This window comes from Lepisosteus oculatus, chromosome 7 (genome assembly GCF_040954835.1).
Source record: "Lepisosteus oculatus isolate fLepOcu1 chromosome 7, fLepOcu1.hap2, whole genome shotgun sequence".
In the NCBI taxonomy this organism is placed as follows: domain Eukaryota; kingdom Metazoa; phylum Chordata; class Actinopteri; order Semionotiformes; family Lepisosteidae; genus Lepisosteus; species Lepisosteus oculatus.
The window spans coordinates 8,252,523-8,271,743 of NC_090702.1; the positions used below are offsets into that span (position 1 = coordinate 8,252,523).

At 37.6% G+C, this 19,221-nt stretch overlaps 1 protein-coding gene across 9 annotated transcripts in view; it reads left to right on the top strand.

Annotated features, from left to right (window-relative positions):
* cacna1c (calcium channel, voltage-dependent, L type, alpha 1C subunit) overlaps positions 1-19,221 on the top strand; it is a 447,138-nt gene that overhangs the window by 382,360 nt on the left and 45,557 nt on the right. For 4 of the 9 annotated variants that reach the window (XM_069192105.1, XM_069192106.1, XM_069192107.1 and 1 more), the window contains exons 26-31: positions 4,310-4,456; positions 5,813-6,014; positions 7,300-7,458; positions 8,602-8,712; positions 15,708-15,791; positions 16,345-16,428. In XM_069192105.1, coding sequence (XP_069048206.1) covers positions 4,310-4,456; positions 5,813-6,014; positions 7,300-7,458; positions 8,602-8,712; positions 15,708-15,791; positions 16,345-16,428 — 787 coding nt within the window. The remainder of the gene's footprint in view (positions 1-4,309; positions 4,457-5,812; positions 6,015-7,299; positions 7,459-8,601; positions 8,713-15,707; positions 15,792-16,344; positions 16,429-19,221) is intronic. The other 5 variants (XM_069192110.1, XM_069192112.1, XM_069192113.1 and 2 more) reach the window with 2 other exon arrangements.

Sequence of the window (19,221 nt, forward strand, 5' to 3'; positions counted from 1 at the left end):
GCATCCCGTACATAGGCTGGCAGACTATTCCATAAACTAGCCCTGTAGCTAAAGACTTTACCATCGGCAGTTTTTTTATTAATATGTGGAATAAGAAGAAGACCTGCGTTCTGTGATCTAAGTGGGCAACTTGGATTGTATACATTAGTCAGCTCCATTAAATAGACAGCTGCCTGACCTCTGAGAGCCATATAAGTAAATTAAAGAATTTTGAAGTCTGCCCTGAATCTAACAGGAAGCCAATGGAGACAGCTACTGTAAGTATAGGTGTTATGTGGTTGTAGTTTCTACTCCTGGTAACAATTCTCGATGCTGCTGTGTCTTGAGTGGAAAGAAAATACCTTAGTTTTGCAATGTTTCTTAACTGTAAGAAGCACGCCTTTGATATTGCATTAACATGAGAGTTAAATGAAAGCATTGCGTTCAAGATGACGCCTAGCTTATGTGCCGAATCTTTTAGGCATAATTTTAAACCCTCAGAGTTGAGTGCTGAGGTTATAGCACTCCTATCCGCACTGTTGCCTCCAAACAACAGTCTCTCAGTTTTATCAGAGTTGAGTGACAAAAAGTTTTCACACACACAAGATTATACTTCATTGCAGTTAGCTAAAGTGACAATTGACAAGTTATCATCAGGTGTAAATGAAATGTATATTTGAGTGTCATCAGCATAGGAATGAAAGTTCATATTATGCTTTCATATTATCCTACCTCGCCGCAACATGTACAGAGAGAACAATACTGTTCCGAGCACTGATCCCTGTGGTATCCCAAATTTGACTGGTGACAGTGACAAAGCAGTACAAATATTAGATGTTTGAACATAGTGAAAACGGTTAGTTAAATAGGTGGTAAACCACTTAAGGATGATTCCACATAGGCCAACCTCAGACTCAAGACTGTGTAACAAAATACAATGGTCAACTGTGTCAAAGGCAGCATTAAAATATAGGAGCAGAAGCACTGTTGCATTCCCTGCATCATTTGTTATCAGAATACCATTTACAACTCTTGTTAATTCAGTTTCAGTGCTGTTGCCTTGGCGGAAACCAGATTGGAATTTCTTTAGTATATTATTTCAAATCAGATAAGACTGAAGTTGAGCCACAACTATTCTCTCAAGAATTTTAGATAAAAATGGAACATTTGAGATATGTCTGTAGTCAGAACTAACTGGATCCAAATTTGGTTTCTTAAGCAATGGTCAACAACCACTACTTTAAATTGGTCAGTTACAATGCCTGATGCAAGGGTCCCGCCAGTACTTCAAGGGAATCTTTAACTAGTTGGGTGGGGATGGGATCTAGAGGACAGGGGGTTGATTTTGTCCTAATAATTCATTTCTTTAGTTCATGTTCATGAACTACTGTAATTGAAAAACACTGAAAAGGTGCACACATTGTTTTTGTTCTAGACTTCTTTTCAGCCTGTTTGATTGTGGTTGAAGACTGATGTTGTTAATTTTATTGTTAAAGAGGTCCATGAAATTGTCACTACTAAAGTTAGCTGGTACTGTTGAATCGGCCTCATTTGTTAGATTAGCTATTCTTTATTAACAAATGGTGGGATGTTTAGCCAATCAGTCTAATTCTTTACTTCTTGGTTGCTTGAATCTGACATGTAAGGGCTAATCATCTCTGATGATTCAAGTTTGATCAATGGACATAAACTTAAAAATCAGACATCAGAGTGAAGCTTTTTGGTAAAATTTATATTCTGTATGTCATGCTGCACATGAACTGCTTACATTCAAGAAATAATGTAGAACCTTGAGGTTGAGAAGTCTGATAATTTTATCTATCTCTGTGCAGTGACCTACTCTTATTAATATTGCTTCTGTTAATTTAATAAAAATGAATCAAGGTCAGAAGATTTAAGCTCTGACAGTGTCAGTGCTCATATTTTCAGTGCTAACTGTTAAAAAGTATACCGGTACATGTAACATCTTTTTATTGTGGTAGCTATCATTTTCTTTTTGACAAATGCTCCATGGTAGGCCCAGTATTGACATGACTCTGAGAACAAATTAATTCAGGTTCAAAAAAGTTCATCAGAATCATTATATTATAAATTATCAAAATTCTTTACTACCAGACAGATGTAACATCTCTTATAAAATATAGGGCACATTAATAACTATAGGGTACTAAGGGTACTATAATTACACATTGTTAATTATAGTACCTTGTAAAATAAGCACAGTAGTGTAATGTTTCACCACTGGCCTGTAAGTCTGTATCCTCTGAAAAAATATCTCTTCCTGACACATTCCAAGGTACAGGGTCATTCTCTTCTTTAAAAGGTACTATAACAGACAGTTCCCACAGGAGATGTTACAGGCTCATCTATACGTGACCTTATTCACCAACAAACACTCACATCCATCATTTTTTTTTCTTTCTCTCACACTATGCACAGCTAACAGCCCTAAAACACAATTATCACTCTTATTTCACAGAAATACATAAGCAAAACTCAAAATATGCCATGTTGCCAAGATCCTTCTCTTTGCTTGCTGTACAGACATGCCAGATGTCACACATTGCCATGGTTTGGCAGGCAACCTCAGTTACTCTTGCAACACAGAGCCAGGGTACTTCCGGCTGTACTTCCTGCTCTCTGGTGTTCACCCAAAGTACAAGCCAAAGCATAACAATCAGTACCTCACCCTTCCTCCTCCAGGGATGACAGATTCCAACTGAGTCTTCTGCTTTCTGGTTTTTTCAACTCCGCATGCATGCAGGCTTGATACTTTCCTTTCACACCACCACTATTCTGTCACTTGGGCATGACCACAAGACCTGCTGCAGTCCGAAAGCTCATTTCCCTAGGAACTTCACTGTCAGAACTCCCCCCACCCCTGAACCGGTCTGCTCTACCTGCTGTCTTCCTTCACATCATTCACTCTCAAAAACAAGCAGGCTAGCAGCAGGTCCTGAGTGTCTCTGATTGAAAGCCTTCTGGTATGCAGGCCTTGTCTCCCCCCCGCCTCCCATCTCACATTCACCCTCTGGCTTCTGCAGCCTGTAGCCAGTCCGCTGTCTAATCCTGCCACATCCCTGACGACCGCAACCTCAGCATCCTCTACTGCAACAAAATTACATAGTCTCATCTACAGCCACATTCCATATACCTCTGTGGGACTCACTGGATATGGCACTGCCAGTGCAGTGTGTGGCTACACCCCCACACAAAACCTTTTCTTCAGTTCCCTACAGCTGCAGCTACAGTACCTAAACAGACACCAGCTGACAGCCTGTCACAGGTAGATAAACACCTATCAGTATAATATACATACTTTTCTTACTTGTCAGGATCCCAAAATGATGTAATATGATTTGATCATGGGTAGCACAGTGGTGCAGTGGAGCATCGCTGCCTCTCAGCTCTGAGGTTCAGTGTTCACTTCATACCTAGGATAATATCTGCATTGAGTTTGTATGTTTGCCCTGAGTTTTCATGGGTTTCCCCAGGGTGCACCTGTTTTTTCCCATCATGCTGGTAGGTTATTGACTTCTGGGAAAATTGGCCCATGTGTGAGTGTCTGGATGAGTTCTGCAATGGACTGGCTTCCCATCCAGGGTGTTTCCTGATTAGCATCTGTTGCTTGCGAGGGGTAGGGTCTGGCACTCGCACGACACTGTATTGGATAAAGTGGTTAGAAAGTGGAGGAGTGGCTGGATCTACAGTATTTGGTCATTTTCCAAAATTGTGTATTTTGGGGTAAGATTTAAAAAAAACATCTAAATGTAATCATGTTCCTCTAAAAACTGAGGATATAGTCATTGGTTCTTCCAGGATGTAAAAGTGAGCGTGATGAACTAGTACAGATGCAGCCAATTTAATTATGCAAAATATGTTCATGATCAATAAAGAAAAAAACAACTGAGGCAATATGACCACATAATCAGATGCACTTTAATAAAGAGGTTTTGCTTGTTTTCTCTAATGTTCAACCATTGAATGCATGGTCACAGTCACCTCAAGATCATGCTCTATGATGGGATCTGATCCTCAATGAATTATGTTAAAATATGTGGGGATCTTCACAATTAAAGGTATCTAATATTCTATTAATGTATGTGAAGTTCTAAAATCAAAAAGAAAAAAACAGGCCATAAAAAGAAGGAATAAAAACATTAAAAAGCAGTTGAACCCCTTCAACATAGAAATGGGCTTCAGTCACATCAACATAACATGCTACTACTGTACCCAAAGAATAAGAGAAATTCTTTATTAAGATTGGAAACCTGTCTGAACTGACAGCTCTCTTCCCTCATACCCTTAACATGTCCTTCTGTGTCCACAGGGGGCATTTTATCCACTATAAAGATGGGGATGTGAATCAACCCGAGAAGGCAGAGCGCAAATGGGAAAACAATGACTTCAACTTTGATGATGTGCTGCATGGGATGATGGCTCTCTTCACTGTCTCGACTTTTGAAGGATGGCCAGAGTAAGTCGGTTGTTCCTGAAGCCTCAGAAAGACGTTCATATTAAACATATGTTTGTAGAAAAGAGTAAGAGCTTTTGTCTTGGGACAATTTCTACAAAGAACCATTTTTTGTTCAGAAATGAAAATGGCTGATTTGATGAAGTTATGAGTGGTCAGAAATCTAGTTAATACATTAACCTTTCTCCTCTGCAATACTGATATACTGTACAGTATACTATCCCATGGATCCCAACTGCTTAGCCTGAATTTAGGTAACTTAGACCTGCTGGTTGTAGATCCTTTTCACCCAGTCCTGGTCCTGCAGTACCCCTGTGCCTTCTGTTATATGTTTCCCCTCTTACCTCTTAATTAATTAAATTACTAAACAAGTTGCTTCAATTGCTTGTTATCTACAATCAGGTCTTAATTTCAAAATCATATGATGATGATGTTATCCCGTCAGTCGGATCCGACTGTGTCCGTTTTGATGGCGTTGAGCCACTGCGTTCTTTAGCGGCCTCGTCTTCTTGTTCCACTGACCATTCCAAGCATCATTGCTTTCTCCAATGAATCTGATCACATCACGTGACCAAAATAAGTGAGCTGGAGTCTGGTGATCTTTCCCTCAAGTGAAATTTCTGGCTTGATGCGCTCCAGAACCTCTTTATTGGTGACCCTTGCTGTCCATGGTATCTGTAACAGTCTTCTCCAGCACCATAGCTTGAAAGCATCCACCCTCTTTCGGTCAGCTTTTTTCAGGGTCCAGCTTTCACACCCATACATTGATATGGGGAACACAATAGAATGGACCATTTTGCATTTGGTTGTGAGGCTGATGTCTTTGCTCTTCCAGATTTGGTGCATGCTCAGCATTGCACTACGCAAAATCATATACTCAATGATAAATTTCATTTTGGGGGAGAAAATGTGAATAAAGTTCCCCAAAAAATGGCAAGCATACAGTATACTATATGGCTCTTCAATGCTTTGTTTAACATCTAATCGGTTTTCAATTTCTTATGTACAGAAATATGAGAAGTACACTGTGTAAAACATTCCCAGTAAACATGATAGACATTCTTATAAATTTATAAATTATATTCCATCAGGACTTTTAGAGAACCATCCTACAAAGAGAGGAATTTTCAAACCTAGCATCCAGCACAAGATATAGTAGGAAAATTGTATTTAAGAGTTGCAGCTGTTTAAGAAATATTCAGGTAAAGGTTCAATAAATATAATTAAGAAAATCTTTTTCTTACATTAACAATTGTCAGAATCACAAGACACTGCAATATGTACCTTTTCACAAAACCTGACATGCCTGCTTTAATTCAATTTCAACAATGCCCTCTTTTTTTTCTCCCAAATATCCAGTCTGCTTTACAGGGCTATAGATTCCCACACCGAAGACGTGGGACCCGTTTACAACTACCGTGTAGAGATCTCCATTTTCTTTATCATCTACATCATCATCATCGCTTTCTTCATGATGAACATCTTCGTGGGTTTCGTCATCGTCACTTTCCAGGAGCAGGGTGAGCAGGAGTACAAGAACTGTGAGCTGGACAAGAACCAGGTGAGAGAAGCTAACAAGTGTGCAGCATTTCTCCACACAACTCTACACAAATTCTAGGAGACTGTCCTCAAAAGAGTATGAGAGCCAGACGTCAATTCGATTTACTTTAGGCTGTAGGGACAACAGAACTCACTTGTAGAATGATAATCACGTGCTATGAGAAAGAGACTAAAAAATAGGAAAACTGCACCTCTGAATTAACCACATTAATTCAGAGCTGTACAGAAGTCAGTAAGTGCCAGAAAGTGATAAGCTTGAAGAAAAGGCATCCTTGCATACTTACAAACCCTGAGCAATATCTACTGTACCACAAACTGTAATGCTGTTACACAATATATTGATTATGGGGCAGAATGATCTAACACATTAGCCTGTCTATCTGGGAGACACTGTGTGAAGACATTGTGTGGTAGAAATGGTACCTCATGGTGGTGTATTTTCAGTCTTATCCAAGGAAATGTTCAGATGTTATTCTGGAGACTTTTTTCAGAGTGCTGGTGGCAGTGTTTTGGAAAAGGGGATTCAAAAATGATAATCTCATGCCGAGAGCATTTGAATTAAATATTGTGATCAACCACGTTGCTGCATGAATTAACATCTAAAGAAGCATTTACTGTACAGTGAATCATCTCAGAGGGGCCTCAGTAAATGTTCCAAATTATAATTTATAGTTGTCATAGAAATAAACTTACAGTATAAACTGTATAAAGTATTTTTTCAAAACACTTTAAGGCATACTCAACATAGTTTTGTGGTCCAGAAATACTAGATAGCAGTGTTTAGGAGAAGTAAATTAAACTCTAATTAGCATTTTATTTGCAGGGTCAATCATCGGTGTAATTAATCAAGGAGTAGGATAAAGATTATTTATTCATTCAAAGTCATTCACTTTGTGAACCCTTTTGCATCAATTATAGTAAAAATGTGCAGAAATGTAGATAGTAGAAAATCTTTGTACTATAGACAAATAATTAAAGTTTACAGTACAGCAGAGGAAAATACAAAACATGTTCACTCATGTTTGAATGCAGCACTTGAGAGCTGTAAAAGAGTCAGTAAGTGCCAGAGAGTGATATTTTAGTATTTCAATGTAATTTGTAGATGAGAATCAATTATCAACTGACTTACCTGCAAGAATGAAACAATTGTAAAAAAGAATTGAAGGGAGCACTGAGACTGTGGGCCTAGAATTGCCTGGGAAGGGGTGCAGAAGAGGCGGAGAATATTTAGATATTTAGAAAGATATAAGGTGATCTTATCATGCTTATGTTTCCCTTGCCTCCAGCGTCAGTGTGTGGAGTATGCCCTGAAAGCCCGGCCCCTGCGCAGGTACATCCCCAAGAACCCTTACCAGTACAAGGTGTGGTATGTCATCAACTCCACTTACTTTGAGTACCTGATGTTTATCCTCATCCTCCTCAACACCATCTGCTTGGCCATGCAGGTAAGTCTGCTTCACTGTCTCACCACAGCAGGGTTCTCAACCAGTTCAAAAAGTTCACAAAGCTTGAGAACAGGGACCTTAAGCTCCTCTACTTTATAATTGCTGTCAGAGCAAAACCACATTATATTCTGTTGCTCTTTGCAATGCAAGTAGGGCATGCATTAGGAATCAAAGGCACAGGTAAAGGTTTAGTCCATGCTGAAAGGAAAAGAAAACAGACACAACGTGTTGGCTGTGGAGCCTTCTTCAGGAGCGGGAGGGAGAGATGGAAAACAGCACATAAGTAGCGTGTGGAAGAACAGAAGACAGGATAGTTACGAAGGAGCAGGGAGCAGGGGAGAAAGAATATCGACACTCAGGGAGAACAGGAAGAGAGGCAGAAAACAAAACCTGCAACTGAACAGAAAGGATTTAGAACTCCATTCATGCTTTAGGAATACAAAGGATTTTTTGAAAATGAGAGCACAAAGCGGCACGATAATTGACTGCCTGTAATAAATAGCTTTGAAAATAAGGATTTTAGAGGTATCCTTAAACAGCGGTTTTGCTATAATATTTGTTAAACAGAAGAAGGGTTTACCGTCCACTACTTTTATTGCACATATAAGTGAAAATGCCAATATACTGTAAGTAAACTCTCAGACTGGAGAAGGTTGGGAAGCCGTATGTGATGCGTAGTAACCCTCATAAGGAAAAATAAATATAAGGAAACGTAACATGAAAAAAAATTGAAAATATAATGAGTTTATACTGTGTAATGATGAGAATAATTTAATGCATTTCATTTACATACTGTATAGCATTTCCTATGTACAGTTATACTTCATTGTATGCCTTCAATGTACTGTATGTAATGTACTGTACCTAACGGTATTGTAATTTACAGTATGTGTAAGTGTAATGTTGTAGTGTGTTTCAATGATATATACTTTTTTTGATGAAAAGAATTAATGATAGTGTATGTTAGATAAATTCCTAAGTGTAATCTACAGTTCTACTTTCTAATACTAGGGTTTTGGTTTGTGGAAAGGGGGGGATACATTAAAATAACAATCAGCAATGCTAGAAAATTAGCAAAATAAATGGAATAAAACATCTCATTAGAGGTATTTGCTAATCTTTGCCTATTTTGCTCATTCTCAGCATCATGGTCAGTCAACGTCCTTCAACAAGGCGATGAACGTACTCAACATGCTGTTTACTGGGCTCTTCACTGTGGAAATGATCCTCAAACTCATCGCCTTCAAGCCACGGGTAAGTAGCCACCTCCCTCACCCAGGAAGCTGCCACTTTGAGGGGCCTGGAGGTTCTGGTGTCTTCTGAAGTAGAATTTGTGTTAGTGAAAGCACTGAAAATGTTGTTTTTCAGCCATGCTTATGTACAGTATTTAAAGGTGAGTTCTATTGTTCTCCATTTTAGTCAATAAGAACTAGGCATTGGATCTTCAGACAGCACAGACCCCCACAGGAAATGCAATACCCATTTGCTCACCAATCTTTTGTCTTGGGAAAATAGTTAGTGTGTATCTCTTTGTGTGACCCTGGAGAACCACATTGACACCTGTTCAGAAGAAATGTCCTGAGATTTCCAAGGAATCCAGGAGATAAGGGGTTAATATATCAAAGTGACAAACACTTTTCCTTCCCTTAATACTTTTAGACTTGTGTTTAAACTCAGTATCAATATAGATGTGTGTTGTGCGTACACTTCCACTTTGTACAGTACTGCATGAATGCATGGGTTGTTGACCATATATTGTTGATGTGGTTATCATTTCTAAGGCTTACCATTGATTTTCCATTATGATCTTGAAAATTATCCTTGGCCAAACACCCTTTCCTGTATGTCAAAATGATAACATTGTTAAAGAGTAAGTGCGACTTGTGTAACTTAGCCCTTCTTTAAAGGCCAGTTACTTGGGTATGGAAGTACTTGGGTACTTGGAGTCCTGTTAGTGTGCCGTACTTTCAATATACAGAGCAGACATGAAGAATGTGTATTTTCTTGGATGGAATTGGGAGCTGGAAATTTTTAAAAGAACAAGATCTCAGTTCCTGCAGTTCCTGCATAGAAAACAAAAGCTAGCCAATACAAGTTAGTGCTAAACATAAACAACACAGATATTAGTTTGAAATTGGGGGGGAGGGGAGGTTAATGGAAAATTTAGCTGTGTGACACAGTGAGATTAATAACTTATTTGGTTGAAGCTGTTATCCTAAGCAGCATACAGTACATTCGCACCCATCTACACAGCTGTTTTCTTTTACTGTTTGGCTGAAATACCTTTATCAAGTGAACAAAAACAGTGTCTCACCTGGGATTAGAACCCACAGCAGTTAGAAATCTATTTATTGCTCCACGTTGCTGCCAATACAATCTACCAAGAGAAAATTAAGACATCTTAATGTTCATATTTTTGGAGGGATAAACAAATATCTTTCTGTTTTATCCATCCATCTGCCCATTTTCCATTTTTTATCCATTCTTTTAAATGCAATTTGAAATGCCATCAAAATGCATGCAGGAAATTCATTGTGCATCCTAGCTCCTCTGATAAGAATACCGAAGCTTGTGATTCAGATGGCCTCACAAGTCAAATAAAAAATAAGGAGGCAAGGTCTGAGTTCCCTTACCAATAACCTATCAGTACTTCTAAGGATTTCCATTTACCCAGTGCACATTATCTCATTTGGCAGACAAGCCTATATTGAATGAAGGATGGTACGGCCCAGCCTCAGTAAAAGCAGGAAACTAAGTCAGTTTGAGAGCCCTGCATCTTTTCACTTAGAACTGGCAACATAGCTGATTTGAAAACCCAGTTTTTCTATGGGTGAATTACAACTGTCGTCTACCTGGCCCTGTGGGTATAGTGTTTGTAACCTGGATATGCCTATTCAATAACCATTGTCCATTCCACCTGGACATGGTAGGGGGAGATAGCTGGTGAAACATATTTACAGTATTGAAGGTACAGTATTTTGATAATATTTCAAACTGTATTTGACATGTATTCATTTACAGTAGTTAGATGGAGATAATTTTCATGGGTAGATAGATGGACACTGCAGAAATGCATCCAAAAACATTAACGTTAAGACACCTTAACTTTATTTCTTAGCGAACAGATCTTTAGGTTACATCTTGCAGTGTTTAGGGAAGAGAGATTTTACAGAAATAGCTACCTGTAGCTTGCTCTGCATTCATATCCATATCAGTGTTCCCATTCCCATGATGTAACTGTGCCAATTTTCTTTTCTATGTCAGTTTCTGTTTCCATGTCTATTTTTAGCATTACCCACAGCCTCAGATTACTTATAGATTATACTTATAGTTTATATAAAATGATATTACATTGTATACATTATAGATGTATACAAAAACTATAAAATATCAAATTCGCTATAATTATGAGAAATATACCTTATCCTGTCTCCTGTACCACACATACAAACACGGGTTTACTCATATTACAAAGGGGCTCCATAAATATCAGATTTTTATGGCAATGCAGCAAAAAAAATCCCTGTCAAATTCTATTTTCAATTACATGTGACTAAATTAAGGAACACAGCCTTGAAGTACTGAGGAATTTTTATCTTGATATACAAGGTCATATTAGTCTCGTCACCATCTCCTAAAAGAACCTGAGCTGACAGGGATAATAACTAAAAAGACTGTGCACTTTAAAATACTTAGAATAACAGTAATAGTAATAAACATAAACCTATTAAAAGCTTGCATAATTTAAAAAATTCTAGAAGCCGGGAATAAGTCACCGGAGATCTATAACATCATATACAAAATATAATTGTAGTGTCTCAAGCAGAAAATGTATTACACTTGTCCAAGAGTTCTGGTCAAGTCACTAGCCAGCAGTGACCAGATCCTCCAAATAGTGGTGTCCACTTGATGGAGCACAGCTGAGGTTAAGGTGAAATTAGTTTTCCTGGGATCACTTGGGTCTCAACAATACAGCAAGCCCTGCAGCCTTCTGGGTACTTACAGGCATGCAGTTCTGTCTGTGAGGTATGCACCTGTCCTCCAATCAGTTCTGAATCTCTCGTACAGTATGTGGCTACGTAGCCTTAAAATAGAGTTAAAAAATGAATTGCTCCAAGGTGGGCAGGTTGGGGGAGTCTGTCTTCACATCTTCTTTGTCCCTTTTTTACAGTCACAAGGTTTGTAGCTGCAAACCAAGATGTGAATCACATTATACACACAATTACATGCTCCAGATTCGTTGGGTATATCAAAATTCTAAGTTAGAAAACAATACAGAAGCCCAGCTGACTTGTGACTCTGAAGAGCGTACCACCATAGAAAAGCTTTTCAATCATTTAATCATTTTTTTAAGCTAAAGCCATATACAGTACAAAAAAAGACATTTTTAACCTCACCGTGCACCCATTTACTGTATAAACGATTCAGCTGGGATTTGGTATATAATCTTGTAACTGTTATTCATAGTCAATGTGAAACAATGTCATAGTCAGTTTGTTATTTCAGAATTCCACTTGTCAAAATCAACTGTTATGTGCCTAAAATAGGTTCCATAACTTATTCAATCACACATGCCATGGGTACTGCCCCTTCTGAAGTAACCAAAGAACTGTGTGTTTAGTGTCTCAGTGCATGGTCTTGGCCCACCATCATGGATTCTGCTCAGACTAGCTTCGTGGAGCACTGTGGGATCTTCAGTCTGATATCAATTGGTTTTTAAAGCTGGGTTTTTAAAATAGACCATTGACACATTGTACAGAAGATGAAAAAAGTAATCCAAGTTTTCAGTTAATACTAATTTGACTAAGAAAGACAAGGCTCATCTGGGATGGAATACAAAAGACATCACAATTTTTCCAGAACTCACTTGGATATCTCTAATGTAAAGCAGCCTTAAACTCACATTGTTCTGGCTAAGAAACAGTAGAAAAGGAATATGGGTCTGAAGTGCTTTACTGGTGGATAGCAGAACCCTGCAGGTTCAGGTGTTTGGCTGTGGATGATGCTAGTTTTAGTTTTGCATAGATTTAATTAGCTATCTGTACCAGGCTTTCTCAATCCCATCAATCAATATGCTTTCATTGTATTTGTGCACCAGTTAGTTTTTTTTCCTTTTGAATCTGTATCTCTGAATATCTGTCTGTTTTCACTGAGATTCAGGAGGAAATAAAGTGTTAAAGAAGAATGTGAATTCCACTAGCATATGACTTGTCAAAATGAATATGGGTGTATTGGGAGATTAAACATTCATTCGTTTTTAATGTTGCATTTAGTGACTGATTTTTAAAAATATTTTTAAAGTACATTGTACAGTATATACAATAATTATATTATATTATTAATGAGTTAAAAGGTGGCACATAGTGTGCTATGGTAAACCAGGACAGAACTGTCAAAATTTCATTCTGAAAATATTGCTGAAAGTTTATTTGCCAAGCTCAAATTTTTTTGTTGAAATGAGATGCCCAAGACTTGATGGTGTTCAATGGAATGTTTGTTGCATTTCTGTACTTCATTTCTGTACTTCATGCTGCAAAGCTGTGAATTAGAAATGAAAGGCAAAGTGTTTCTCTCCTTAGGGTTACTGTCCTGGCTGCAGTTGCATCACACTTGGGGGCTGGGGTCGTTCTTTTGACCTGGAAAAAAAAAACCTGTAGCAGTGTACGGCACTCTTATGTGAAGTTTTACCATTAAGATATTCGTAACGCACACTCTGTCTATGAGTGTCACAACATGCTAAAGGAAATTTGAAAATTATACCTGCGGCTGCAATGTTAAAAACTGCAGTTTTCTGTGCTAATGGGTAATGTAGTTTACTGAACTATTTTGAAATGACATAAACTACAGTATCTACAAAATGAGAACATGAACTACTTTCACTCTGGTTGTTCTATAACTTTTCAGTACCTAACTACTATTTAAAGTTGGTAAGTGAAAATATCTATTTAATAAAGTTTAGAATCCAGTACTTTATAAACTGGCAGATTAAAACAGTGTTTTTTTTTTTTCCTGGGTTACTGAACTTGAGGCTGTCAAGCAGCACATCATTTGCCTGTGTTAGATCCCCACTTTGGACTCTGAAATACATACTGCACACTTAATGTTGATGATAATTTTTTTTTCTTTTCAGATTTTTTCCCATTTAATGTTATCATGCAAGCACCAGCTGTACGGCCTATATTAAGTCATACCTGGGGATGTTGTGCAATAATTAACATTTTCCTTCACTTACAGTATAACCTTAACTGTTGTCACCTTAACATAACTGGGTCAACCACAATAACCACAAGGATGGTGGAAAATATTACTGGAGTCTCCTACTAATGCTCCACAGATCCTTTATACTAGTAAGCTGTACAATGATGAAATGTTTGTAAATAGTGGGTTGATGGTTTATTTTATTCCCAGTATGTAAAGTGTGTTTAATGATGTTTGGAATTGCATGCTACTGCTTGGGTTATTGTTTTAATTAACATCCTTTTTTGGAAATTACAATGTATCTCTCTTTTTTATTCTCTCCATTTAATGTGTATGAAAATGTGTTGCTAAGTCAGAGAAGCCAGTTGAAAAAAATATTTTAGAATCCTATTCTGGACTTTTTAGTTTGCAAATATTATTTTATTATTTGTTTTTTTTTTTAAAACAAAAGTGTTCTTCTAATGTATAACTGTTTAATGCCATAGATTCACCAAATCTCACCACTTCAAAACTGCTCATTAAGCTGTACCTATCTTTGCCTGTTCATTTAAAGAGCTGGACTAACTCTAAGCTTTCAGTACGAGATCTCCCATCTTACTAACCAGTGTCCATTCATCCTATCAGTACTGTCACCCTGCTGTCTCGATAAGACTGCTACAATCATATCTGCTCTTCCACCATGCTAACTTGCACCTTAATGTTTACCAATGCCGCTCTGAGCAAAGTGCCTGTCACTTTGCAGTACTGCCCCGCCTCGTACTTAACTAATGAAAACTACACATCATATTCACTGGTGCAACGTGGTACTGTACATTCTCCGATGCCCTGTCACCCAATGCACTATCCAGAGGAAATTGAATTTCCAGTCACCATTTCATCTCTCAGGCGTGTTCATGTTAACAGTGGGAGTTACAGTATACCACTCCATTTATTGGCTTTGGTGCACTGCCTTGGAGTAATCCACCTCCTCAGAGCTTTTCTTGGAGCTCATTGCTCAGCTCTGCAAAGTGTTACCATACTTATTATTACATTTTCAAATGAAAGAGAGAAATAATAGCACAAAACACAAGTAAGTCCATGTTCATTAAACAAACGTTCCTCCAAATATAAATATAAAACATAAAATTACACTATATTTGTAAATTTGTAATACTATATTTGTAAATAATTTATAGCTTGGATTCATTCATCATACAGTATGTTAACACCATTAATAAAAGTGGGCTGTCTCTTTAAAACCAATTTTTTCCCCACTCTTTAAAACCATCAGTTCTACCAATCCTGATTTCGATAGCTAGTGTGTTTTGCCTCGTGAGATGGCATGGCTTTCAAAGTAATTTAAAAGAATTAAATTCACAATCTCGTAATTTACAGACACACCCACAACCTCAAACATGGGCAGAAGTTGTTAAAATCGCTGCCTGTGAAACTGGGTATAGCAAACTGATCATTAGAATCTGCTGAAAACATGAAGGTCAAATATTTGCTCAAACTATACATCTTTTTTTATTTTTTTTAATGACTATGTTCCTCAAGACTTAAAGCAGTTCTTGTTTGCTACATACAGTATACAGCAAGCACACATCTCCCATTTAAATGTACATACTGTACTGTATCTAGCCTTCATCCTAAACTGCTGGATTATTACACAATAATTGAGATTTGTTTAATTTAAATTTGTTTAATTTTGTAACTCTGTATTATGGCCCTAATTCTATCAAAGAATCACACACAGTTGTAATAGGGTTTGATAAAACACCTTACTCTCCCTGAAGTGGGGTATTTACTCTAGGCTGAGTCCCCTGCCTGATTTTAGTCAAGTGTTTCCAGTAATTTCACCAGAATTTGAGAAAGCGTTTGCTTGCACAGATTAGTGCACCTTTTGGCAGTAAAGAGACAGACCCTTTTGAATTTTTATTGGCCCACTGAATCAAACCCAGGGAAGCAGTGGAACAGAAGAAAAATAACAAAATAGAACGCTTTCACATTTTAATGATGCCTATCTAACTTGCCTTTCTACCCCCTTCACCTGCCCTCTCCATCCTGTATAGGGTTACTTTAGTGATCCATGGAATGTATTTGACTTCCTCATCGTAATTGGCAGCATAATAGACGTCATTCTCAGTGAGATCAATGTGAGTATACCACTACCTTTCCCACACCTGCTGTCTGTCCCGTTTCTCTCTCTTTCTCGCTCTGTTTTCTCTCTTTGTGGTTCCCCCCTTTTTTGCCACGTCACTGTACTCCGTACTTTTGTGGTTGTTGTTTTTTTACCCAGAGTTTGTTTCCTGCCGTCCACGTGTTTCAACACCAAAAAAAGACAGCTTGTGCCTCTCAGAGAGGGGGGTTGCTGGTGAAAGGGGTATTTTTTTTTTGGTTTTTCACAAAATGAGTGTGGGTATAGGGTTGAAGGTAGGAATAAAATAGACCTTGCGCGAGAGCAAGCTTTCATTTATTTGCTTGTACATTTTACTGCAACTTCACTGCAACTAACGAGACACGACGTGACTAACCCCCGGATTACGACTCATGAGTATCGCTGACAAGCATGATGGTCGTCCTTTTTTTTCTTTTTCCAGTTTTACTTTTATGATTTCAAGAACGTTCATGTGTAACCCTTTTTCTTATTCTTTTCTCTTCTCTCCTTTTGTTTTTTTCTTTCTGTTTTTTTTCTTTCATCCTATGCAGCACTATTTTTGTGATGCATGGAATACATTTGACGCCTTAATTGTTGTCGGTAGCGTTGTTGATATAGCAATCACTGAGGTGAACGTAAGTAGACAGCCACTGTCCTTGAACGTGCCTGCTCCTCACTTTCTGTCTGTCTGAGACTAGCTAGGATCTCGACTGTTGCATTGCCTCAACTTTTTAATTTATTTTCCTCTTTCCTTCAAATTGTTTTTTTGGGGGGGTAAAGTCAATATATCCCTCTGGCATGAATGAAACTGTATAGCAGGATGAGAGTGGACATTTTTACCACATAACACCAAAATACTTAAACCTTTTTACTTCTAATCGGGTGCATTTAAAAAAACACACATTATGTCTTCAAACATTTAGTGGGAATGCAGTAGTCAAATACATTTCTCAAAGAAAGTTTCAGAATATGATAGAAACAGCTGCAGTAAATGTGGTACACTAAAAATAAATCTATTCACCATGGATATATGAAGTCCATACTGTGAGATAGAGGCTCATCAGGCTGATTCTTAAGCCTGATTTCTCTAGTTTGACTGTTGTCTGTATCAGGAGTACAGTATGTGACTCCTGTCAACCATGGTAACAACTTGTACCTTGGTTTCTTTGTTCTGTATGCTAAACTAAATTAGTTGCTGAGCCAGAATTGCACCTGGTCTGTTTGCAAGCAAATGTTTCTGTTAATAATGATGTGTTCCCAAAATACCTGAATCACACACAGTTTTTAACAATGTTGACACCAGAGAATGTCTCTAGAGTTGATCAAGAAGGACAGATGCACACTGATCTATTCACTGTGGTGGAGCATGTAGCTCCGGACATCTAAGAGCATTACAGACCAACTGTATGTTTGCCCAGTCGCATGTGCCTGAACACTACTAGTCTCTCAGAAGCTGAGCGTAGATTCTGGCTGTTATGAGATACAATTCACAGAACATTGCACTTTGTGGTGTTCTGTAACAATGACTATTTATCTTAAAAGGTGATAAAAGTATCCTTTTTGAAGTAAAAAGACCTAAATTAGATAATATTTTTTTCCAGCCCTCTCAGGTACAGTACTAATTATGGCCAACAGTATTTCTAGTTAGTTACGGGTCTTGATTAGTGTCAATAGACCTTCCTGAGCTGATGAGCCATTATTAAAGGGAAGTATTTTCATGTTTTTTTCTAAAGCTAAAGCTGAGGACATCATGCTTCCTTATTGCTTTATAAATGTATAAAGGTAGACCAAACCTCTTTTCTTCAGCAGCATGTCAGGATATCTGGCTACTGTATTTTGTTTTGAAATTGTGAGGGTCATGCCTTCTCTTTTAGAGTAAAAAGATTTCTACTTAACCATGCTGTGATAAAGGTTTTTATTTAGATTATCTGATTTTCTTTCACATAGCCAGAGCACTGTCAGTCATGGAAGACCAGAATGTCTGCCGTCCTCCTGCTATACAGTCTCTCTCTCTTCTCTGCACTAACTTTGATTTGGTTTGAGAGTTAAATTTCTGTTGGTTTTTTTAGCATGATCTCCTTTTCCTTTAAAACATAAACAAACAGCCCCTCCCGTGTTTTAATTTCCGATGACCTTTTAAGAAATCTTCTGCATTTAATAAAAACGAAAGAAAAATAAAAGCCTTCAGTGGAATAATTTTTAAAAAGCCCGCCTAGCTCTGACAAGCTGGCGTGACTGACTTCCTGCTGCTCTCCTATAGATACCTGTTTAGACCCTGCTTGGTCCTTTTTTTCTACCCACAGCCAAGCTGAAACACAGCACAATTAAATTAACCGGCAGATGCTTCTTAAAAAACAACAAAGAAAATGATTGCCAGCTCAGGTGTCTTGTTGACTGATGTCCGGCTGCATATCCTTGAATGCTATTTTCTTTCTGTCTGACTTGAGTGCGCTGCACTGCTCCTCTCTGAATGTCTCCTCTCTTTGTCTTGTTGGGTGGGCTGGTCTTCAGTTAATGCCTGCAGGTAACCCAGGCAGGGTTTATCCAGAATGTCCACTTGACCCAACTTTCCAATTTAGATGGAGAAAGAACAAAAAACAGACACTTTATATTAAGGGGCTGCTTATTTTTTTTATAACAGAGGCATATTACTGTATTTTAAATAGTTAATAAAGAAGCTATAAAGTGTTAGAAAAGAATTACAAATAGGTTATTAAAATGTGGTAAATGTTTACAAAGGCCTTTCAATACCACAATATATTGAAAATATTTCCTTTTTCATTTTAATAACCATATGCAATAATTTCTGAGTACTTTATTGTTTCTCTATTAATTATTCACAGTATATAAAATATAAATCATTTGTAAGCAGCATCCTTTCATAAAGTGTAACCAAAATAGGGATTTCTGTGTCCTGATTCAGAGATGACATTTGTACTTCTATTGTTTTGCTAATCTGTGTTTGAGCCAGCTGTTACTTACTATGACATACTGTAGTACCCAGTGGAAGAATCATTTAAGTGATGAAGGGCTAGTGAATTGAAATCAGCAGCTAGTTGAATCAATGTAAACATTGAAGTGCAATGGTCATTCAAGGGTTATCTATCCATGCACTGCTGGCTATATTCATATTCAAAAACACATGAGTCCATTTCATTATGATCCGACAATACATTTTACAATATGATATCACAAAATAGTAGGAATATTGAAAGTAAGACAGAATATAAAGTAATATATATTTTAATACAAATATTGTATATCTATGATTTTCTATGTACTGTATGTTGTTTTATTGCAAGTAAAAGCAGTGCATTTTTGGCTAGACTTTAGATTACATTCCCTCCTTGTATTACTTTATAAGTGTTATACTGTATCATCAATTACATTGTCCTACAGCATAGGTAAATCATACCATAGACATCTCA